At 32.9% G+C, this 21,719-nt stretch overlaps 1 protein-coding gene across 1 annotated transcript in view; it reads left to right on the forward strand.

The window, feature by feature from the left end:
• GRID2 (glutamate ionotropic receptor delta type subunit 2) overlaps positions 1-21,719 on the forward strand; it is a 1,366,498-nt gene that overhangs the window by 829,353 nt on the left and 515,426 nt on the right. The window contains exon 8 of the mRNA XM_024574830.3: positions 888-1,007. Within this exon, the coding sequence (XP_024430598.1) occupies positions 888-1,007 (120 nt within the window). The remainder of the gene's footprint in view (positions 1-887; positions 1,008-21,719) is intronic.

Genomic DNA, 21,719 nt, shown 5'->3' on the forward strand with positions numbered 1-21,719 from the left:
TCAATATCATAGAGGTGATACTTAAAGAAAGCAATTTACAAACTGAGGTAACTTGCACAGATAAATGTGGTTATGAGGTCAAAATTCTAAGTTAGAAATACTGTAGTAAAGAAGTGACTCAGAATATGATTTTTACTTGTAAAATCCTAAATAATGTGAAGGCTGATATACTAAACTGAGAAAACAATGGTAAACAAGAAAGAGAGAAGTCTGACCTACATTACCATCTGTTGGGGAAATGAACATCTGTCACGTTGAATGAGATATGAAGTTTGGAAATTCCCAGTGAATCTCAACAGCGAGCACTACTGTTTAAGAGCAAAAACAGATTTCAAGCTCAATTTAGCTTTCTTTTTTTTTTTTATTTAGAAAAGGTATTTATAGAAGGAGGGAAAATAATCCTCTAATAAATTATAAACCATGGCTTTTAAGAATCCCAGATGTAATTTTAGATCAAACTAGAATGGCATTGTGCTGGAGAAAGAATGCTGTCAAAACATTTCTCTGAGTAGATTTTATGCTCTCCAGAAGCATCTTGTTTTCTGACTGATGGATCCATGCATGTCAGAAGCTATGGTGGCAAACATCGTAGCCTGCAATTTAGTCTCAGCTGTAAAATGGCGTCAGTTATTGTAAACATTTGACTAATTGGGTCTAAATATTCTAGTCTGTGAAGTGGATGAGTTTGGACTAAGTGATTCTCAAGAGTACATTCAATTGCTCTCCTATTTATGTTGTGCACTTACTAAGAAAAAAATAAATAGCCTGTTCATAATTGCATACTTTAAATAATATATATTTTATAGATGGAAATTGTGCTTTTATTATGCTTTATTGCTATTTTACTTTTTCTGAAATCTTACATCAGTACCCTATCTTTCCTTTAGGGTGGAGTTAGTGGGTTGACTGGAGAGCTGGAATTTGGAGACAATGGAGGCAATCCCAATGTCCACTTTGAAATTCTTGGAACCAACTACGGAGAAGAGCTTGGCCGAGGCATTCGCAAAGTAAGACCAGAAGCATTGATGAATATGCTTTTCCTGTAGTAGCTATGGTTTTGTTTGTCTTCGTACAGTATGATCACAGTATCCATTACAGTCCCTACTGTAGTTTGAAAGACAAGAGAGAGAGAGAACTTGGCATTTAAATGACCTTATGTACTTACCAGAAGTATTAATCAACAATTCTATTTACGCCTTAGAATAATCTAAAGGAAGAAAGATAATCTGATGGTTTCCTAGGGAACTAGCATAATTTTTCATTCATTATAATAATTTTATGAAATAATGAATTTAATATTTATACAAGCATAGCTACTTGTTTTTAATATGCATAATATCAGAATGAGAGCTTAGGGACATTTCATATAGTAAGAATGAAATTCTGCTACAAACCTGCGACATTTCAGTATTTCTACTTCTATACGTGTCATGCATAAGTAGAAAATGGCTTGCAGGAAATGAGTTTGTGTTATATACTTCAGATCACATGTAAGAGGAAGCTGAGCACAATAAAGGATGTTTCATGAACTACTGGGTCGATAACTTTCTCAAGGAGAAATATAAAAGCCTTTGGAGATGTGATTTCTATAGTTTGAATTTGCCATTTTAATATGTTTGCAGTGGGGGAAAATCCAAGGTAACTGAATGTGCATACAAAGTTCATAAGTATAAGTTTCTAACTGCATAGAGTTGCTGCATCACGAGTTAAGAGGTCCTTCAGAAGGTGTTTCTCTCCAGTGCTAATGTATAGGATGCAGAGAAACTCAGACAAAATGAAGTTAGGAGTTGTTCTAATCAGTAATAAAAGCCTCTCGGTAAATTTTACACTAGAGGAGTTAAAACTATCTGAATGTGCTTTTAATTATTGTTTTATAGGGAAGCATGGCAAATAGATAACTGCATGAAATATAAGGATAGTTTAGTGAGTCATATTAAAGGAAACAGCTACTACTATGGTCAACAAATAGAACACATCAAGCATTCTAAATACCCCATATATTTCATTCCCAACCTCTGTTCCGAGTGGTATGACTAATTAATCTGAATTTTATGATATTCATTTATTTACAGTTTTAGATATCATCTCATTACCTGTATGTACATTCCTAAATAACATGATTGAATTTTGCCAAATATTTTAACTTAATAGTCTCAATATAGCTTATATTCTTTCTTCTTGCATCTTTGTTCAATATTTTATATTATTCATCCTTGTTGTTGCATGTAGTTGTAGTTTATTCATTTATATTGCTGCCATGTCATCTCCTGTTGTGTCAGTTGTCACTATCTGCTGTGGTCACATTTAAGCTACTTTAAGCAATGCAGTTATGAATATCCTTGGACATGTACCTTGGATATATATACTCCTGTACTTGTGCATGTATCTGTAGGTTTTGTATCCGGGAGTAGAATTGCTGTGATATAAGAAAGTGTATCTTGAACTTTACCAGGTAACCTTAAACCCATTTTCTTAGAGATTTGTCAATCTGCATATCACCAGTGGGTAAACGAGTTCTCATTGCCCAAAGTTCTCACCAGATCTTGGTTTTTTCAGACTTTTAAATTTTTATTGTTATTGAATATATAATGATATATCCTGGTGGTTTCAATGTTCATTTTGCTGATTATAAAAATATTATGGCATGTTTTCCTATAACTTTTGGCTATCTTCATTTTTATTTTTGAGTTAATTGCTTGTTCAAGTCTTCTGTCCATTTTCTATTGGGTTGTCTTATTTTTATAATTGATTCTAGGAAATATAATGTATTTTGAATATTAGTCTTTTGTTATTTAACTGTGTTCTAAATGGTTTCCTCTCTGTGTACTTTATTTTCATTTTATTTGTAGTACCTTTAAATTTAGCAGAATCATGAATTTTCTTCCTTATGATCATTACCATTTAGCCTTATTCAGGAAATCATTCCCTACTGCCAGAGTCATAAAGATGTTATGCTCAGGTATATCCCAGGGCCTTCTAATCCTGTCTTTTGTATTGAAGTCTTTTGTCTATATGAAATTTCTTTTTAATATTTGGAGAAAGAAATGAGTATAATTTCACTCTTTCATATAGTAACATGCTTACTTGTTTTTATTGAGATTTAATTTAAATACAATAAAATGCAATAAAATTGTAAGTGTACAAAGGCTTCCCATTGGTTACATTTACCAATGTGACCACCACCCAGATCAAGTCAAAGAAGGTTCCCATCATCCAGAATGTCCCATCATTCCTATTTCTTCTCTTAAGAACACAGGTAGATTTGCCTGGCCTGGATGTTCATAAAGAAACGAATAATGTTGTATATAGTCATTTGTATCTTCTTTCCTCTCAATATTTTTTGCCTGAATCATCATGCTCAAAGGGATTGTATCTGTAGACAAATAAATTTTCTCTTGTGCAAAGTCAAACAAATAGTGTAAGTTCCCATGAGTGTGTCCTGATATCATTGTTGGAAAGGGGCCTTACTAGTTCTCAATTACTTAGCAGACATCTTTGGAGTAGGAACAAGGTGATGAATCTCAATGGCCACCATCTGACCAAGTAAAGAAACTGCAAACAATCTCTGCTGACCAGGTCCCTGGCCATCTGTGAATTCTTCCCAGGGTGAAACTCAGTACCGTCAATCAGTTATGGCAAGTCCCAACACTACCCGTTCAATTAACATTGTGTTGAAACCCGAGACTAGGGATAATCTGTTCTCACTTTTGAACATGGAAGAAATATGTATATAATGACAGTTTATAAGTGACTTGTGAAAAAGGCAATACAGACTAGGAAATGTTGAACTGAACTAGCAGGTGAGAGATCTAAGTTCTGGTTCTGTTTTTCTTTTTGTTGTTGTTGCTTGTTTGATTTTGGTTTTTGATTGCCTGTTAGATTTTGAAATAAGGTTCCATTGGCCTTATAAAATATGATGGAGGTCATTTTCTATTTTTCTATTCTCTGTGAGATGTATAAAATTGGAAGAATTTCTTCCATGAATGTTTGATAGATCACCCTAATGAGGCCAGCTGAGCCCAGACTTTTCTTTGTGGCAATTTATTTATTTTTGCTACTGATTATATTTTTTTGTAATAGATAAACAAGTCAGATTGTATAATTCTTCTTGTCTATATGTATTGGTAGAAAACTACTAATACTATCTTATTGTATTAAACATCTGAATTATTTGGAGATCTGAACTTTTCATTTCTTAATAGTTTAGGTAAAGAAACTTTAAAAATTATTATTGTGAAGACTTCTATTTCTAATAATGCATTCTCCCTTAATAAATATCTTGTCTGCCATTCATGGAGCTAAACCAACGTCTTTTCTGATACTATTTAGATGGACGGCATTTTTTTTTACTATTCTCTTACTTTCAACTTTTTGGTTTCCTTTTGTTCCCACACATAATTTTTGTAAATAGTATATAATTGGTTATTTGATACAAATTTGATGATTTATGCCCCCAATCTAGGCCATTTTACATATTTATATGAAATGGATTTACTACATTTAGGTTTAAGTCTACCATCTGTTCTACCAAAGTCTACGAAATGTTCTACCATTTTGTATATTCTACTCATCTTTCATATCCTAGGTTCCTTTTCTCTCCTTTATTACCTTAGGATTGTTAATATATATAGGTGGGAAAAAGTAGGTTTACAGTTGTTCATAGAGTAATACAATAATTAATTAATTAATACAAGAATAAACTCTGTTTCACATACTAACTGTAAAACTACTTTTGCCCAACCTTGTATATTTTTTACTTTCCTCTTAACCCTTCTACTAATTTTCAAGTTATATATTTTAATTTTATTTATATAATAGTTCCCCTAGAATTTAAAACATACATACTTAATTTATCAATATCTAAAGTTAATCAACAGCTTTGTCCTCCTCAGAGATAATAAACATACTTAGAATATTTTAACTCATTTATTAAATGTATCCACCTCTTAATTACAGGTTATTATTGTCATTTTTTAATCTCATCTTTTTTATTTTGAAAAGTATTACCACTATTTTGTGCACTAAGTATTTATTGACCTCACCCACATATTTTTTACTCTTTGATCTTTTTTTTCCTTCCGGCATTTGCTTTTCTTTTGCCTAAATTGCAGCTTTTAAATTTTTTCTTGATGATGTTTTTCTTGTGGCCAGATTTCTCAGTTATTGTTTATTGAACATGTCTTTATTTCATCTTTTTTTAAGTATATTACCTTAGACATAAAATTTTAAGCTGCTAGTTTTATTTTTTCCTGCACATTGATGCTATCAATGCACTGGCTTTGTCTTCAGGATTGTGGTTGAGAATGTGGCTGACTAAATGCCCATTTTTGCCAGTCATCTAACCTTTCTTCTCTGACTGATTTTAAGATTTGTCATTGTTTTCCTATTCCTGCATTTTTACTATAGAGTGCCTAAGTGTGGATTTCAGTCGAATGTGCATAGTTTTGGCAGAACTTTGGTTGTTAGTCAATGTGTGATTTATGGTGACTGAACAATTAATGCTAATAATCTGGTGAACGCTAAAGTTCAGAGTCTGTAAGAACATAGAAAGTATCCAAGGTTACCATTAATTCATAGAGAATTTCAAAGCTATTAGGGAAAATAGCTTTGATACTCCATCCTCTGACTTCAGTTTTATTTAGTAATAACAAACTAGCTACATTTATGTAGAATCAAATGGAAACAAAATAATTAACACAACATAGAATCACAAAATAAGTTTAGTATAAATGTAATTAAAAATTCAAAATAGGAAAATATTCATGGTTTTATAGTGGAAGATAATATATCTTTCTTTGAAGTTTTTGGTACTTAATTTCTTGCCAAATGATATTATAAAACCTTCTGGACCTTATGTTTATGAAATCAAGATTGGTATATAATGTTCCCTATAGAGAAAAAAGAAAAAGAAGACTTCTGGGCATATTTCTGTACCATACATGCAGAAATCATTTCATTTTCAGAAGGACCTGTACAAATATAAACAAAAACTCTTTATACAAATAGGCGGAGAACTTTCAGAATGTGAAACACTTGAATATGTCTGATGCTCACAAACTGAGTCAGTCAGTAAAGAGGAAGAGAAAGATAAAGGAAAGAAACTTAATCGTTGATAGAAGTCCAGGAGCAAGAGAGAGGATTGATCCAGAATTAGATGGAATACTTCATATTAGGCACTGGGGGGCACAGTTTTCCAAAGTTATGGGAGGAGGGACTAAGGAAAGTGTAAGTGCAAGTAAGTCTTGTGTGGTGTCGAGAAGTTAAGGGAATTAAGAAATATATTATCTTCCTTTGGAGAAATGAAAGGCGAGTTTGTCTGCAAAGAGGAAAATTGTAACAGAAAGCATTAGAGATCATGAGATTAGAGATTTAAAGACAGTTGAATAAGCTTTGAAATACCTGCTGTGGCAAACATGAAAGAGCAAATTCGGAAAGATGAAAAAAAAATTGTCAGCTAGGACTGTTGGGTCATATGAGGTTAGAGTAAAAAATTCAGTGTATCATTAATCTACAGGTTGTGTACTTTTGTCTAGCAGCAATCAGCGGATAAAAGGAATTTGAAATGACGCAGAGCTGGGAATTCATCAGATTGTTGCCATTTTGTTGTTTTTGATAGCAGTACAACGAGGCAGTGAGGGTAAGGATTTGACAGGAGAAATGTTGGAGTGAGGAAGCATGAAATCTAACTTGGACATGTATAGTGAAGAAGACAGGTGGAGCCTTCCTCAACCACAGGAAGAAAGGAAGGCTCTGGATGGTGTGGCTCAGTGGATTGAGCACCGACCTGCAAATGAAAGGGTCGCAGGTTTAACTCCCAGTCAGGGCACATGCCTGGGTTGTGAGCTGGGTCAGGTCTTCAATAGGGAGCATGAGAGGCAACCACACATTGATGTTTTTCTCCCTCTCTCTCTCCCTCCCTTCCTCCCTGTCTAAAATAAATAAATAAACAAAATCTTTAAAAATATATTTTAAAAAAAGAAGAAAGTAAGGCTCAAGAGAATTGACACTTCAGTAAGTCAGAAGAGCCTCTCTTTTGATTTGGATGAAATGAAAGACTTTCAGAGCCAGGAAGCTGTATGAGGTGAAAGATATTGTATTTCATGTTTCAAATGGTGAATGGGGACCAGGCACTCAGAAACTCATGTTGAGAAAGTGTCAGGAGTGGCTTCATTTAGCCTTGTTAAATCAGTGTAGTTCCAATACCGATTCAGAGCTTCACTTAGCTCTGAATTCAAATTTCATAATGCGTTACTTAAGCCATTCGGTTGGCAATGAATCATATACTGCAAATCATGCCTACTTTATTCTTATGTAATATTAAAGAACTCCTGTATTTGCTTATGCTTCTATGCTCCAATTCCCAGATTGGAGTGAAACACTCCAGGGCACTGGCATTATCTAGGTGTGTAAAATGGGTCCTAAATATTTACGCTATAGCCCATTTTACGTTGTGAACACTCATATTTCTTTTCTATTCTTGTTATAACTTTTAAGCATTCCTAATTTTTAAATATTCATTTGTTTTATAACTCAAATATTTTTCTACCAAATTGAAATTTTAATTAATTACTGAATTTACAAGGCTCCAAATCTAGCTGTAAGTAATTTTAAGACTATTATGAATTAGTTGGTGACTTGCCAGCTCCATTTATAAGTGGGGCAGATTTTTCATACATGCATTACCGCACACACACACAGAATGTCCTCAAGGATACTTACCAAGGAAAAGCATTGCCATGCAAATAATTGCAGTAGTTACTAGACGCATGTCCAAAATGAAGTGTGCACCCCGGAGTCTCCTTGTCTCAGAAAGAGTGACTGGCTCTTCAGTTCCTGAACTGTCCTGTTGTCGGTGCCCGTGCCGACTCTGCACGGGGCTACGTGCGTATAATGCCTGCAGCCTCAGCGCCTCCAGCAGGGCCACTGTCGGGTCGTAAACTAAGCAGGTTTCTGTCTGCTGAGGATTTCAATGTGAGATTGACCAAGTCCCAGATTTTGGACTGGTCTTGGCATTGTATGAGTGGAGGTTCATTTTTCTGAGTTGGGCAAGAATATGAAAAGGATTACTTAATTTTCACTGATGCTGATCAAAACAAGAAATTTCCTGCTTTGATATTATTTACATATTCTTTTACTTGAAGGTAAGGTGGTGTTTTATTCAAGAGATGGTGTGTTTAAGGTATTAGACATTGTGTATCCTTGAAGATAAATTCAGGTGAAACTCAAAGCCAAGTTTCTAAATTATCAAGGTTTTCTGGATCTTTAAACTTACTCCAAAGATATGATTGTTCTGGTTTCTATTCATCACAATAAAAACTACCAAGAAGAAAAATAATTTAGATAATAGCATTCTATACAACCTTCTAAAACTGAATTTATTAGAAGATATAAGAAGTAAATATTAAATTAAATATTTAATTTAAAGGATCAATTTGTTTTTCTTAGAAGAGGAATTTTACACAATAGGTTTTTTTTCCTTATATGTCTTTGTTTTGCTTGGTTTTGCCAATGCCACTCACATTTTTACTATGAAGACTTGGTTCCAGTATTAAAATTTAATAATCTAAACTTAATGTCTTTGAACTTTATCATAAATAAGGAAATAAGGCCTGGAAAGATAGATTAAAATTGGTTTTATAACCAATCTTAATCGCATACTAATGCTTAGTATCTTCATAAAATTGTGGGGTTTTTTATGTAAGCTGAGGAAATAAAATGGTACAGCAGAGATATTCTAGCTCCTAGGTATAATTGTTTTTCAGGCAGATTTAGAATTTTTACTCGAGGTCTTCAACATTAAATTTACAAATGTAAGAGCTATAGCTTTGCATTCATGGGAAAATCTACTGTAATGCTTTGCAAAATGCATTATACAGATTGTCACTGGTCCATTTTTTGTGAATGGAAATGTTTTACTACAATTTACTCAGAAAGAGGAGAGAACAACCTTCCTTCAAATGGCCAGTGATTAAATATTGCACTGGTATTCTTCAACATTTTGTTTGTATTCTGATTCTACAATATCTAAAATAACATTTACTGTTCATATTACCACTTTATGTTTCCTTGAAGCACTTTTTGTAATTGAAGCTATCTATATAAATATATACATATATAAAAATACTCATATGTGTATGTACACATAATATATAAAATATATATTTTATGTATACACACATAAATATAACAAATTTACTTGTTTATAGTCTGTCTTTCCCATTATGGTGTTACTCCATGAGACAAGAATATTTATTCCTTGCCATATGCTCCAACGTAAGCCATAGAGTAGTAGATGCTCATAAAGTATTTAATGAATGACTTAATGAATACATTTTCATACTGACATGAAAATCTGCAATATTCTTTTCTGCATCTATAAGTATAACAGCCATGTTTTCCTTTATTCAAGGAAAAAGTAATAAGTATATGGACATAAATTAATTGTTGACATTCCACATTAGATTGTGAATGTATAATTACAACCTTTCCATCATTGCAGCCTCAAGCCTAGCAAAGTTGGCCACTTGGGCACCAAAAATATGAGAAAGATTATGTAATTTATTTACAGGTATTCATAGAGGATAGGGAAATAACTTTATTATTCCAAGCAAATGGTTAGACTGATTATTCTGAACAGAATGGAAGGACCCACAAAAGTGCAATCTGAATAGGAATTATTAATATTCAAGGTCATTTTCTAACAACTAGGCTAGATTTGATATGTTTTAATGGGAAAAAGTGTTTAGCCTTTGCTATCAGGCACACTTGGGCTAAAATTTTGACCCTGATACTTACTGTGTGATTTTAGGAATACTAAACCCAGTGAGTCTCAATTTCTTTATCTATAAAATGTAGATAATAATACTATTCCTGAAGATTACAGAAAGATTATGTGAAGTGATGTTTATAGGTTACATAATGAGGGATAATTAAATAGTGCTAATTTGCAAATGGACAGTAATATATGTCAACATTTGCCAACACAAGTAGTATAGTCTAGTTACTATTCTGACCAGAAATTATGATGTGAGGTGGAGAAAGTAATTTAATTTTAGGTATGATTGACAGATCATTATACATGACAATCACAGTAATAGCAGGAAATATTAACCTTTTTATTTTGTTTAATGTCCTTTTGACTTTAAAATTCTACAAGTCTCTTCATCAAGACTTGGAAGCCTCTACAGTTCGATGGGAAGCTAATAGAACAGAAAGGATCTAACAGTCAACATAGCCTCCGTGAACCCAGTCTTTATATTTAAGCCCATTTTCAGAGAATCTGCCATCTTTACTTAGTGTCATATTTTTAACAATGAATGTGTATCTTTGAAGGTTTATATAATGGAGAAAATCTAGAAAATGCTTTGAGTTGACAATATGTTGTAAAAACAACAGCTTCTTTTTCACCCTCCTTTTTATATGATGTGTGATCATAATAAATTGAGCTCCATATACTTTTATTTTGGTCTTCAAGAAAATATTTTGTACCATGAAGTTATGTGACACTGAATTTAGTACTTTATAAAATATCCAGCATGTTAGACTCTCAGAATTATTGAGCCCAGCAGTTTCCTCACAGGGAGGGGGCTGTGCACTTTTGAGAAGTATGTCCTGTGGATGGATCGTTTCTGCTTCAAAGGGAGTCCATCCACTGTTACTACACAGAATAGCAAATGAGGTTTAGAGGGACTCTGACCTTTCTGGAAGAGGTAGCTGTTGCTTGTTTCTGTTGAGTTGACATCTGAGGTAGTCTTGCTCCAGGCAAGCAGCGTTCACTGCTTCCTGGAGAGAGCAGGAACTACCTCTTCCGGCAGACAGGATGATACTGACTTCTGCAGTGTGGGGCAAAGATGCCTGAGAGGGTACAACTCTAGTCTACATTTTGACAAAAATAGATCCAACAACTTTGCTGGAAGGACTACAAAATCCAGATTGTTTGCTTGCTATAAATTACTTTGGTACTTTTGAAGAAAGGCTTTATTGTGAGGCAAGTAGCTGCGCTGGCACATAGGCTCTCAGGAAGTGTTTACAGGCATGCATGGGCTCATACAGACACCCAGGGGGGCTGTGGTTCACTTCTAGCCCACAAGCTGATGGCTGATTGCATTAAGAGTTCAGATCATACCAGATACAGGGGAGGCAAGGTTCACTTTCCTTCCTACTTTACTAGACATTACCCATACTTGTTCACACTGGAATCTACTTCACCCCAACGTCAGACACACCACCACAAATAAAACTCCAGTCCAGCTCAAATTCAACTACACAATGTGGCAGTACTTAACCACCCACTGAACAATCCCATTTCCAGTTCCAGCCACAGATGGAGATTAATATTCAGGACCCACTCCCAGAGCAATAGTTATTAAAGAAAGCCAAATTCGAATAGACAGAATTGAGAAAAATTTACTCACATGTGTACTTCTTGGCAAGGTCTCATTGTTGTGATTGAACTTCAGGTGACAGGTATCAAATGTTTATTTCAAAGAGGGTGAATGAATGGGCAGACAGTGGCAGGAAGGGCTCACATTGTAAGTCATTTGTCCGTTAATGTTGGAAACTCACAAAAGGGACAGTTCATGATATGGCAGTTGAATTAGTTTTATTCCAGGGTCTTATTATTGGATTTTGAATCATCTGCTTTTCTCTTACCTGTGAAATTCTCTGTAGTCTGTAGAAAATTTGATTATGTCTCTCTTATTCTCCCAGGGTTGTATTGGCTGCTTCAGTGATTTACATATTCTCCTTCAGCAGGAACTGTGTTTTATTCATTAGAATGATTATAAAAACTTACATAGTGTGGGTATATTATCTTACCCAATCTGCTAAGAGAACTTTCAGAACGCATATAACTGATGAATAATTGAAATTGCAATCATGGCTTTTGGTAACTGTTGATAGTTTGCCTTCTTCTTGTCTTTCTTTGCTCCATTAACTTTACTTTCCTCTGTGACCAGCACACCTGACACACTAAAGTAGTCAGACACCATTAAGACTTTTGTCCTAATTAAGCTGCTCCATTTTCCAGTGACTGGAAAATGAAAAGATTGATATTTGCTCATTTGTTTAGAATAGAAACTATGTTATTAAGAAAAACTTTTTTGAGACTTTCAGATGGCTTGGATGTGTCAACCATTATCCCCTTTCAAGTTTTCCCTATTAATTAGGTATTGCTTCCTCTGAGTTTTCCTTCCTGACAAATAGGTGGTACGTCACAATAAAAACAGTAACACAGTTTGTTGCATTTCCAAGGAGCACAGACAATTGATTTGTGTGCTACAAAGGGGATGCTGATAGTGCTAAAGCAGAAATTTGCTCTTTGTCAATGGGTCTTCATCCCCCAACAGCATGGAGACTATTAACCTTCGGCCGAACCAGCATGTTTCTCATCATACCCCTGGTTTTGGGGGGGACCACATTCACATGGGAAGTACTTTTACTGACACCTTAAACCCATGCAAACTACTAGTGAAAATGTGCATGTTTATCTGATGGCAAATATTTCTGAAAATTATTTATGCCTTTCTTTGAAAATGTGTACAACTCTATGATCTTGAATACAGTAAAAATTTATATCTAACTATGAAAAATGAAAAAATTATCTTCTCTAAATTAGTTGTATAGTTCTGTATTTAAATGCTCATATGTAAAATTCTCTTTAGATTGGTGATCTTAAGATGGTGAGGTCATGGGCTATTGGTGTTATTAGTTCCTTCTTTATGTTTTATTATATTTTCCAAATTTCTTCAAAAGGAATATAATACTATTATGATCCAAAAAAGTTTCACTTTAAACGTTAATTTTTAAAAATTTTCTTTTTACCCACAGGATACTATTTCTGAAAGTTTATCATAAGTATACAAATAATTTAGACTTTGAGGAGAAAAGTGATTTTGCTTGCACTTTGAAATGGAGTCTGCTCTCTAGACTGAGCATTCTGTGATTGTAAAATCTAATACCATCTTGCATTCATAAGCATTCTGAAGTGCAATTTCTAACATAGCAAAACAATTCATTTTATTTATTTCCAGATACTTTCAATTATACTAGAATATATAATTTATATGTCATGTTACTTAAAGCAGGACTATACTACATTGAATTATTTTGTAGCCTTATTTATTAAATATTCCAATACCTAAAGTAACTTTACAGTACTGTAATTTCACATATAATAATAAACCTCAACATTTTGCCATAACTAATTTTTTTTCTTAGTATATGAAATGCATCTTCAGATGTTTCTTTTGGTGAAGGTTTGAAACTAATAGTTCCAAAAAAGAATCCCTGAGAATTATACAATATATTTATTTGTTCTAAATTTAAAATTTTTCTTATTAAATTTAGGTTACTTAAATTTTATGAATGAATAATTAATGTAGAGTAATTTATAGTTAATGATTTTTATATTATCAATAAATTCTTATTAAAATATGAATGTCCATATTGTTTCTTGTATGTCCTGAGATTAGCAGTCATGCTGAATCCCAAGTGTTCACTAATCATTTAAAAAGTCTGCAAATGAAGAAGTAATAAAGAAAGATTTTAAAATTCCAACAAAATAACCTATGTCTTGTTCTTACCTTGGTCTGAGGTTTCCATAGGCACCTAAATCATGTCTCTATATGTAATCTCAAATGTTGTCATATTTGTAAGAATTTTGATGGGCCATTCTTCTACATGATAGTTAAATATACTTACTCAAAACTAAAGCCTTATTATTTAGATGCGTAGTATTATTATTATCAATTTTTATGTTCATACAAATTAGTACTACTGATATATGTTCCCTGAGTTATATTATTTCCTCTACTTTCCTCCACTTCTTCAGGTTACAAGTGTTATTTTGAGGCACCGTTGTTTTTTTTGTTGTTGTTGTTCATTTGTTCATTTTTTTACTTTATAAATTGTCAGCACTTTCATCAAGGTCTTAAATGTCATTCCAGTGAATTCTCTATGGATTTAATAAATAATCTATTGAAGTTGTATAGAAAGGTAAGTTTGTATATAGCTATTTCTAATATGAAAAATAAATGTTTAGAGATGGAAATGCTCTTTTGGTAATTAGAAACACTTTTATTAATCATAATTCAGGTGCAAAAAGGGGCTTTTACACTTATTGGTAGTGAACTTTGATTTTAAATATGTATTCTGTAAAAACACTTTATTGGTGTTATTAAACTCCATTATAAGAGTAAAATAGCATTTCTGGAATTATTTTTAAAAATCAAAAGTGATAAATGAATCTTTGAAAAAAATTCCAAAATATCTTGGTTTAATATAGGTTATGCCTTGAAATATATAATTAACAAAATGAATGCATCTACCAAATATCATCACTCTGAGAAAATCACTTGATGCTCACAAGGAGAAAAATACTTAGCTGCTGAAATGTTTTCAAGCAATTCTTAATCAGCAGATGTGGAAAGTTTTATTACCCTGGAGTACCTGAATAAAAGCTGTTTTTGTGGGTTTAAATGGAAATGTATTTGAAATGCTATGCTTGAGAATTTGTTTTTTGATTCATTCAACTTTGATATGAATGTATATCCCAAAATGAAATGAGAAATCCTTTAGTCCCAGACTCATGCTTTTCAGAATGTCTAATTGTAGCCATGTAGAGCAATAATACAATTTGAATTAGTGTACTATCAATAAACAAGAGACAATGTTTTTTAGGATTATAAAAAAAAGTTATATTTCTGTCTCTCACATAAAAGTGTTTGTTAATGGATATTTTTCCTTCTGAAGAAATTTGGAAATTGAATAATTATTCTTGGGACAAACAAAATAATTACAATTCAGGAAGTGAGTTCTCATCCTATATGATTTCTATTTGTTGAAAATCATATATTCATTATTATTTCCTCTTGTTTCCCCTTCTGTGTTTCTAGTATCCTCAATGCCTTAAAAACAAAACAAAAACAAAAACAAAAAAACATTTCTGGCTCCTAGATATTATTTCTTTTCCAGTAGTTCCATTCATACTAGATAAATTAATTATACAACAGACTCTGCTATATATGTTCTTTGTTTCTGATAATCTTGTAAATTGTATCTACATTAAAAATAGGTGCATGAATATTTTACTTATTTTTAAACATACCCAAATATTTATAAGTAGTCACTTTTTTTTTGTCCCATCCCAAACTTTTCTGCAGGATCACAAAATTAGAAAAAAATAGCAGTCATTTGCTGAAACATCTCTATCTTATCTATGTAGTACCTGCGAATGAGCACTGAATATCTTCCCTAAAATTTTTTTGTTTGTTAGAAAAACCAATCTAGATTTCTGGTTCAATGTCTTTTCCATTATAAGTTCGTGTCTCCACAATTCAAAAACTACCTGTTAGAGATAAAACAGTAAAGGTGAGGTCTCTTCTGTTTTTTCTCTGATTGTAATAGTGGAACTACATAATAATCTCTAAATATATTCATAGTCATTACAGTTTATTAAATTTCAAGGGAAATATATTTAAAAACTCAATAAAATTTTCTTACATTTTTCTATAAAATAACATCTTGAAAACTCTGATTATTAAGAAATGGAAATATTTTTGGCTACACTATTCTACTCTTACATTCTTCTACAATGTTTTATGTAATATTTAATGTTTAGTCTTGCTTTTTTCTTTCACTCTTCAGATTTTTTTACGATAATAGATGTAATATTTCCTTTAATTTCTTCAAGGCCCTTCTTCTCTTTTTTGAAGGACAGCCACATTTTACTATACTGACTTGACATTCACTTTTATCTCATTGTTGTTTAACAGAAGCATATGTTGATGGAAATAAGTGGGTGTGCATGAGGTCAGTTGTAATTTTTGATAAAATACTTTCAAAAATAATACTTAGTTATATATTTGATAATCCTAAGAATAGTTTTCCAGCCAAAATGCATTGTTGTTGTTGTCATTTTTACAATGTAGTCAAACAAAAGTATATTGGGGTATTTTGACAATTGTCTTTTCTTTTTTCAAGATGTGCTTTGGGTGAGACATGACATAGCAAGGGTAGCCCTATATTTAAGGATAAAATTACAGGTCTGTACATGATCATATAATATGAGCAAACAGTTGTGATTACTTACTGTTGATAGTTACCTTTTTTAGTAAGAATATCGGTAGCACAATAGCTAGATAAATAGATAGATTAGTAGTTCAATAATATATAGATACACAGATAATAGAAAGATAGATGAGCCCTGGCTGGTGTGGCTCAGTGCATTGAGTGCTGGCCTGTGAACCCAAAAGTTGCCAGTTCAATTCCAGGTCTAGGGCACATGCCTGAGTTGCGGGCCAGGTCCCCAGTTGGGGGCACGCGAGAGGCAACCACACATTGATGTTTCTCTCCCTCTCCTTCTCTCTCCCTTTCTCTCTCTAGAAAAATTAAAAAAAAGAAAGATAGATGATATGGATATAGATATTATGCACTGGAAAGAAGGGAGATAAATAAACACACAAAAAAAACCCAATACAGACCAACATATATTGTAGTAATAATATATATAGAAAGAGACATAGGTCAGATATTTTGTGGGGTTTATTGTATTCTATAGCTTCACAACAGACATACACACAAATAATTCTGGTATTGCTTTGGATCTTATGGTTAAGTAGTATGATAACATACAATATCTAAATCTAAAATCACTCTAAATATTAGAAACGTAAAGTCATTCTAAACATTAGAAGATTGTGCCATGTTTACATCTTGACCATATATCTTTACTAAAGCAACTAATTTAAAAATACTTTGCTCATTTTGAGGGATGAATCCATGTGAAACAAAAAATAGCAGTAGTAACATATCTGCAAATAATTTTACAAATTAATATTAAAGTCAATAATAAGTGTAAAATTAAGTTCATTCTGGATGATTTGAAACAGGGAAAATGACATTAATATGTATTGCCTAGCATTCTCAACTGATTTGCTCAATATCAACAATGGAAATTATCTCCAGATATAAGGGATACCAAGAAACTAATAAAAGTTTTGATTTTCTAATGCCATAAATTGGTTATAATAGTTTAGGGGTCATTGAAGAAAATGAATTGTAAGGACTCGTTACATTTTAATGAATGATGCAAGTGAGTGCAATGCAATCACATTATGCTTTAGGACAATATTCAGTAGAACATGAGAACCAATAATATTCATTAGTATAGTGATAGTAATTTTTTAAATATTATAATTTAAGAAATATTTTAATAATTTTATTGATAAAATACTACTTTTACAAATATTAAAATTATTTCCATGGAAAATGAATTTAAACCTACAAGGAATAAATTAAGAATATAGTTCTTGTTTTTCTCTTCTTTAGATAGGGATTCCGTTACAAAAAAGAAGTGTTATAAAGTGTTCTAAAGCATGTCGTATTTTTAATGTTACAGGCTACCTTTAATACCGGTAGCATTTTAGGAACCCTCCCTGCATTATGCAATAAAAGCATGCTTTTTGAGTGACAATATGGTACATGAGTACCCCTGCCTGATAATGTCCACTCATTATTTTACCATTTCCCAATTTTTTTCTTACTTTAACAAGGCAAAACACAAAATATAATCTTACTCATTACTTATTGCTCAGAAAAGGATTGACAACATAAAAATATTGTAACTATATTGAAATATATATATGTATTCAGTTAAAACTGTATAATATATATACAGTTTTTGTAATTTTATAATTAATTGAAGATCAAGCTTTTAAAAAATATTGTTCTTATGAAAGCATGTAATTCTGGATTAAAAAGATAAAATTTTGTTGTGTTTGAATAATGAAGTCTGCTGTTAACGAAAGGACAGCTAATGAGCCTTAACTAACAAAAAGAAAATATACAGAGATAAAGGCCAGGCTTGTTACTTGCAATAAGAAAAAAAAGAAATGACAACGATAAAAATTGACAAAGATATTTCTTAAAATTTTTTCAGTAAAATGAACCAAAGATTTTTGTTTGACCACAAGGCCAAATGAAACAATAACACTGATTCTACCGAAATGCTAATGAAATTTACTGAGCTCTTTAAGAAAACTATATTGCAGGAGAAACTCATGAAGGAATTAAAGATTTTTAACAGAAAAAATAAGTCACATCAATACTATGTTCATGTATTTGAGAGTTTTGTGGATGGGGAGAGAGAGACCCGAGTCAAGAGGCCCCCTCCCCTGTCTCAGTTCTCATCTCACCCGCAAGACACGAATTCAAGCAAGAGACAAACACGCAGAGTGGAAATGAGAGAGCAAGTTTATTTACGAAACACACAATCACAAAGCTGCAGGCAGGCACGTGGTTATTTTAAATGTCCCACATATAGAGGAAATGAAGCTGTTAGTAAGTTTGCTCCATACACTTGAGCCAAGGCTACAAGTGGGCACCCAGCTAATCTAAGTACACTGACTATTGGGGTTCAGGGGTTATATACCTCAGCTGACTTCCAGGTTCCCCTCTTCTCCCCATGGGAATAATGTGTGGCTACAAAGGCTTTCTTTCTCAGTTAGTAAAGGCTCTTTGTCTTAGCGAAATTGTTACAGAGGCCCCCTTTGCCAGCATAGGACCCCTCTTCCTCCCGTGCAAGTCACACTCGTGATGTTCACAATACCCTGCAATCTCAGTAAGATGGTTACAGAAGCCTCTTTCCTCAGCATAGACTCAAAGACTCTCCCCTCCTGCTCTGTTTTGCTTGCAATGCTCGGGACACCTGGGGAGCTCAGGACTGCTGAGTTAGCTGGTGGGACATGTCTTCCCTTTGCTCCAGCCTCCTGTATGAAGTTCTTTGTTAGGTTGTAATGGCTAGGGCCCTGCCTTTATTTCCCCTCTGAATGCTCATTCCTAGCTGCTACCTAACAATAGTAGCCATGTGCAAAAAAAAGTGGTGATTTATGATATTTTAGGTTTCATGTTTTGAATAAAAGACTCCAAGTTATAGGGAGACAAGTACGGCTTTATGCATGGATCTTTTATGGTAAGATTTGTAAAGCAGCAGGATTATGCTCATCTTGATCTAAAATATCTTTAATTATCCATTGAGTGACTGATACTTTGCTATTAATTATGCAGTGTCACACACAGACGCAAGCTTTTTTTTTCTTTTTCATCCCATATGGAGTTTATTAATTCTTTTACTAGAGACTGCCCCCCAACTTCATCTTGACCAACTCAGCTGTAAATGGTCTTGCTATAGAATCAATTGTTGAAGTCTAGGACTCATGTTTATTCTCTTCTTCTTTTACCCTCTACATCCAGTCAATTGTTAAGTTCTTCTTTTAACTTTATTTTTATTGTTGACACTATTACAGATGTCCCCATTCCCCACCTCCATCCCCCACCTTTGCCCACTTCCACCCAGCCCCCGCCAGGGACACCAGCTTTTAAGACCACTTGAACAGAAGAGATTGCCACTGTAAACTCTAAATAACCTGTAACTAGAACATGAATTTACTTATTGTTCTCTCTTTTCAACATATAGAATGTGTGTGGAAATGGGGCGGGAAGAAAGAATTAGATCATAGGGCTCTACTGGAAAAAGTTGGCCTAGGTGAAGAATATTAGTAAGGACTGAAACTTCCTGGAGTAACATTAAGGCAATGGAGCTAGGGAAAACACATTTTCAGAGAAAAGGAGAGATGATAAGGAGAAACATATGATAAACTGTGCTTATTTTACCCTTCTGTTTCAAGTTCAGCTTGGTTACATTCTCAGATTGCATTTCCTCAATTACTGTTTTATGAATAAATGAAAATAAAAGGATGATGATAAGGACAGATACCTGGACAGATACCTAATACAAGTTGATTGGCTTTGTAACTGCTTAATAGCACCAGACAATTAAGTTTCAAAATTGTGAATGGATTTAGCTTGTCAATAATTTATCAATTAATTGCATTGTTACAAATACATAAGTAGCTCTTTATTAACCATAATTAGGCACTGAAACTCCCAGGGTATCTGAGTTCTCCCAAGCTAGTTTTCTTTTTTCTTTTTTTAATTTTTTTTTTGCATTTTTATTGTTGTTCAAGTACAGTTGTCTCCATTTCTCACAAGCTAGTTTTATAATGCCCTAAAGAATAAAATAGCATTTCTTTTAAAAATATCCTCACATGTGTTCATTGCCTTAATTTTTGAAATAGTTTCACAGATGTGAACCTATGGCAAAATTTATCAAAAGGTGCACTTTAAATCTTTGCAATTTATATTATGTCACTAGTACTTCAATGAAGAGTTTTAAAAAGCCTTTTACAGAGCTAATTAAATAAATACAGGGTAAAGTAAAAGTAGGTTTACACTCGTGAGTACACAAAGCACAGTTTAGTTTCATACTATTTATTATTGTATTATTTTCCATAAGAAAAACTGTAAACCTGCTTTTGTTCCACCCTGTACATAAAATATCTTTGATCATCAAAACTTGTGTTTTAAGTTTTTATGGAAAGCTTTTGATTATCCAGATACATATTTCTTGATATGAAGGAAGTAACTAAGACAGCTAGTTCTATATTTTACCTCATATTTCACAAAAAGTTTGAATCTATTATCAATGTGAGGTTCAAAACTTTTTTGTCAATTAATTTTATAACAGAAATTAGAATTGCCCTTATAAATGTTCACATCATTCTCTTGGATTTTAGTTGTTTTCTTCGTTCTCTGAAAATGTTTATACTCCATATCGTCTAAGTAATTTGAGCTGTGTGTTAAAATATGTACATTTCAGCTGCCATTTTCATTAGTATAGCATAGTTAAATGAATAATAATGGTGATAGATTTTTTCAAGTATAACATTGCTCATGAAATATTAAATTTGTGGTTTTCCTTCTTATTTTATGTGGGAAGATTTAGGTGAGCTACTTTTTATGTAAAATGTATTTGAACAATCTGAAAGGTATCCATTAAATTATTCTAGTTATAACTGCAACTTTTACATAAAACCACTTACCTCAAAATCAAGTTATGTAAAGCATCGACACTTTGTCACACCCTGAAGAGAATGATTCACACTAGTATATCCGATCAACTATAAATGCATAGGGTTTATTTAAAAATCAAGTTTACATTTCTTTATTTAGGAAAGTATTTATAATTTAAATTGCTTTCTTCCTAAAAATTATCTATATAAGAGGAACTGATGAAATCTCTGATATCAAATTTTAATAATCAGGATGAATATTTGAGCACATTGCTATAATATTTTTCTTCCAAAAAAACCAAGAAAACCCTATAATGACAGAAGCATTTAATAGAGTATTCAAATTACTCAAGAAAAACCACCCAGACATTATTTACTAGATATGTGCAACTTAAAAGGGTGGCAGCCTTTGCCTACCACTCTGTTAAAATAATGGAATAAATTTAGGTATAGCAAAAGGAGAGTGGAATTGGAGCATCGAGTGTATTCTCAAAATCTGATTGCTTTGTTTCATGGCATTGGGCTTCTCAAAGCGCCCAAAATATAAATCAGTGCGCTGTAACCTTATAGTATTGTAGTCAAGGATAGTGGCTTGCACCTGCGGCTCTTCGGTCCTGCTGCCTTAACCGTCTTGTTATAGAAATATCAAGGGGTTCTTGGTTCGCTTGTGCTGGACTTGGGAAATCAGAGTATAAACCATGTTCCTTGTAATCCTCTCTGTGAAAATACTGAAATACAAGAGACAAGAAGTGTACTGCAGAAATCTTAACTACATTCGATGGCTGACATCCGAAACTGGTCCTAACTGAA

The sequence above is a fragment of the Desmodus rotundus genome, chromosome 4 (genome assembly GCF_022682495.2).
Source record: "Desmodus rotundus isolate HL8 chromosome 4, HLdesRot8A.1, whole genome shotgun sequence".
Lineage (NCBI taxonomy): Eukaryota > Metazoa > Chordata > Mammalia > Chiroptera > Phyllostomidae > Desmodus > Desmodus rotundus.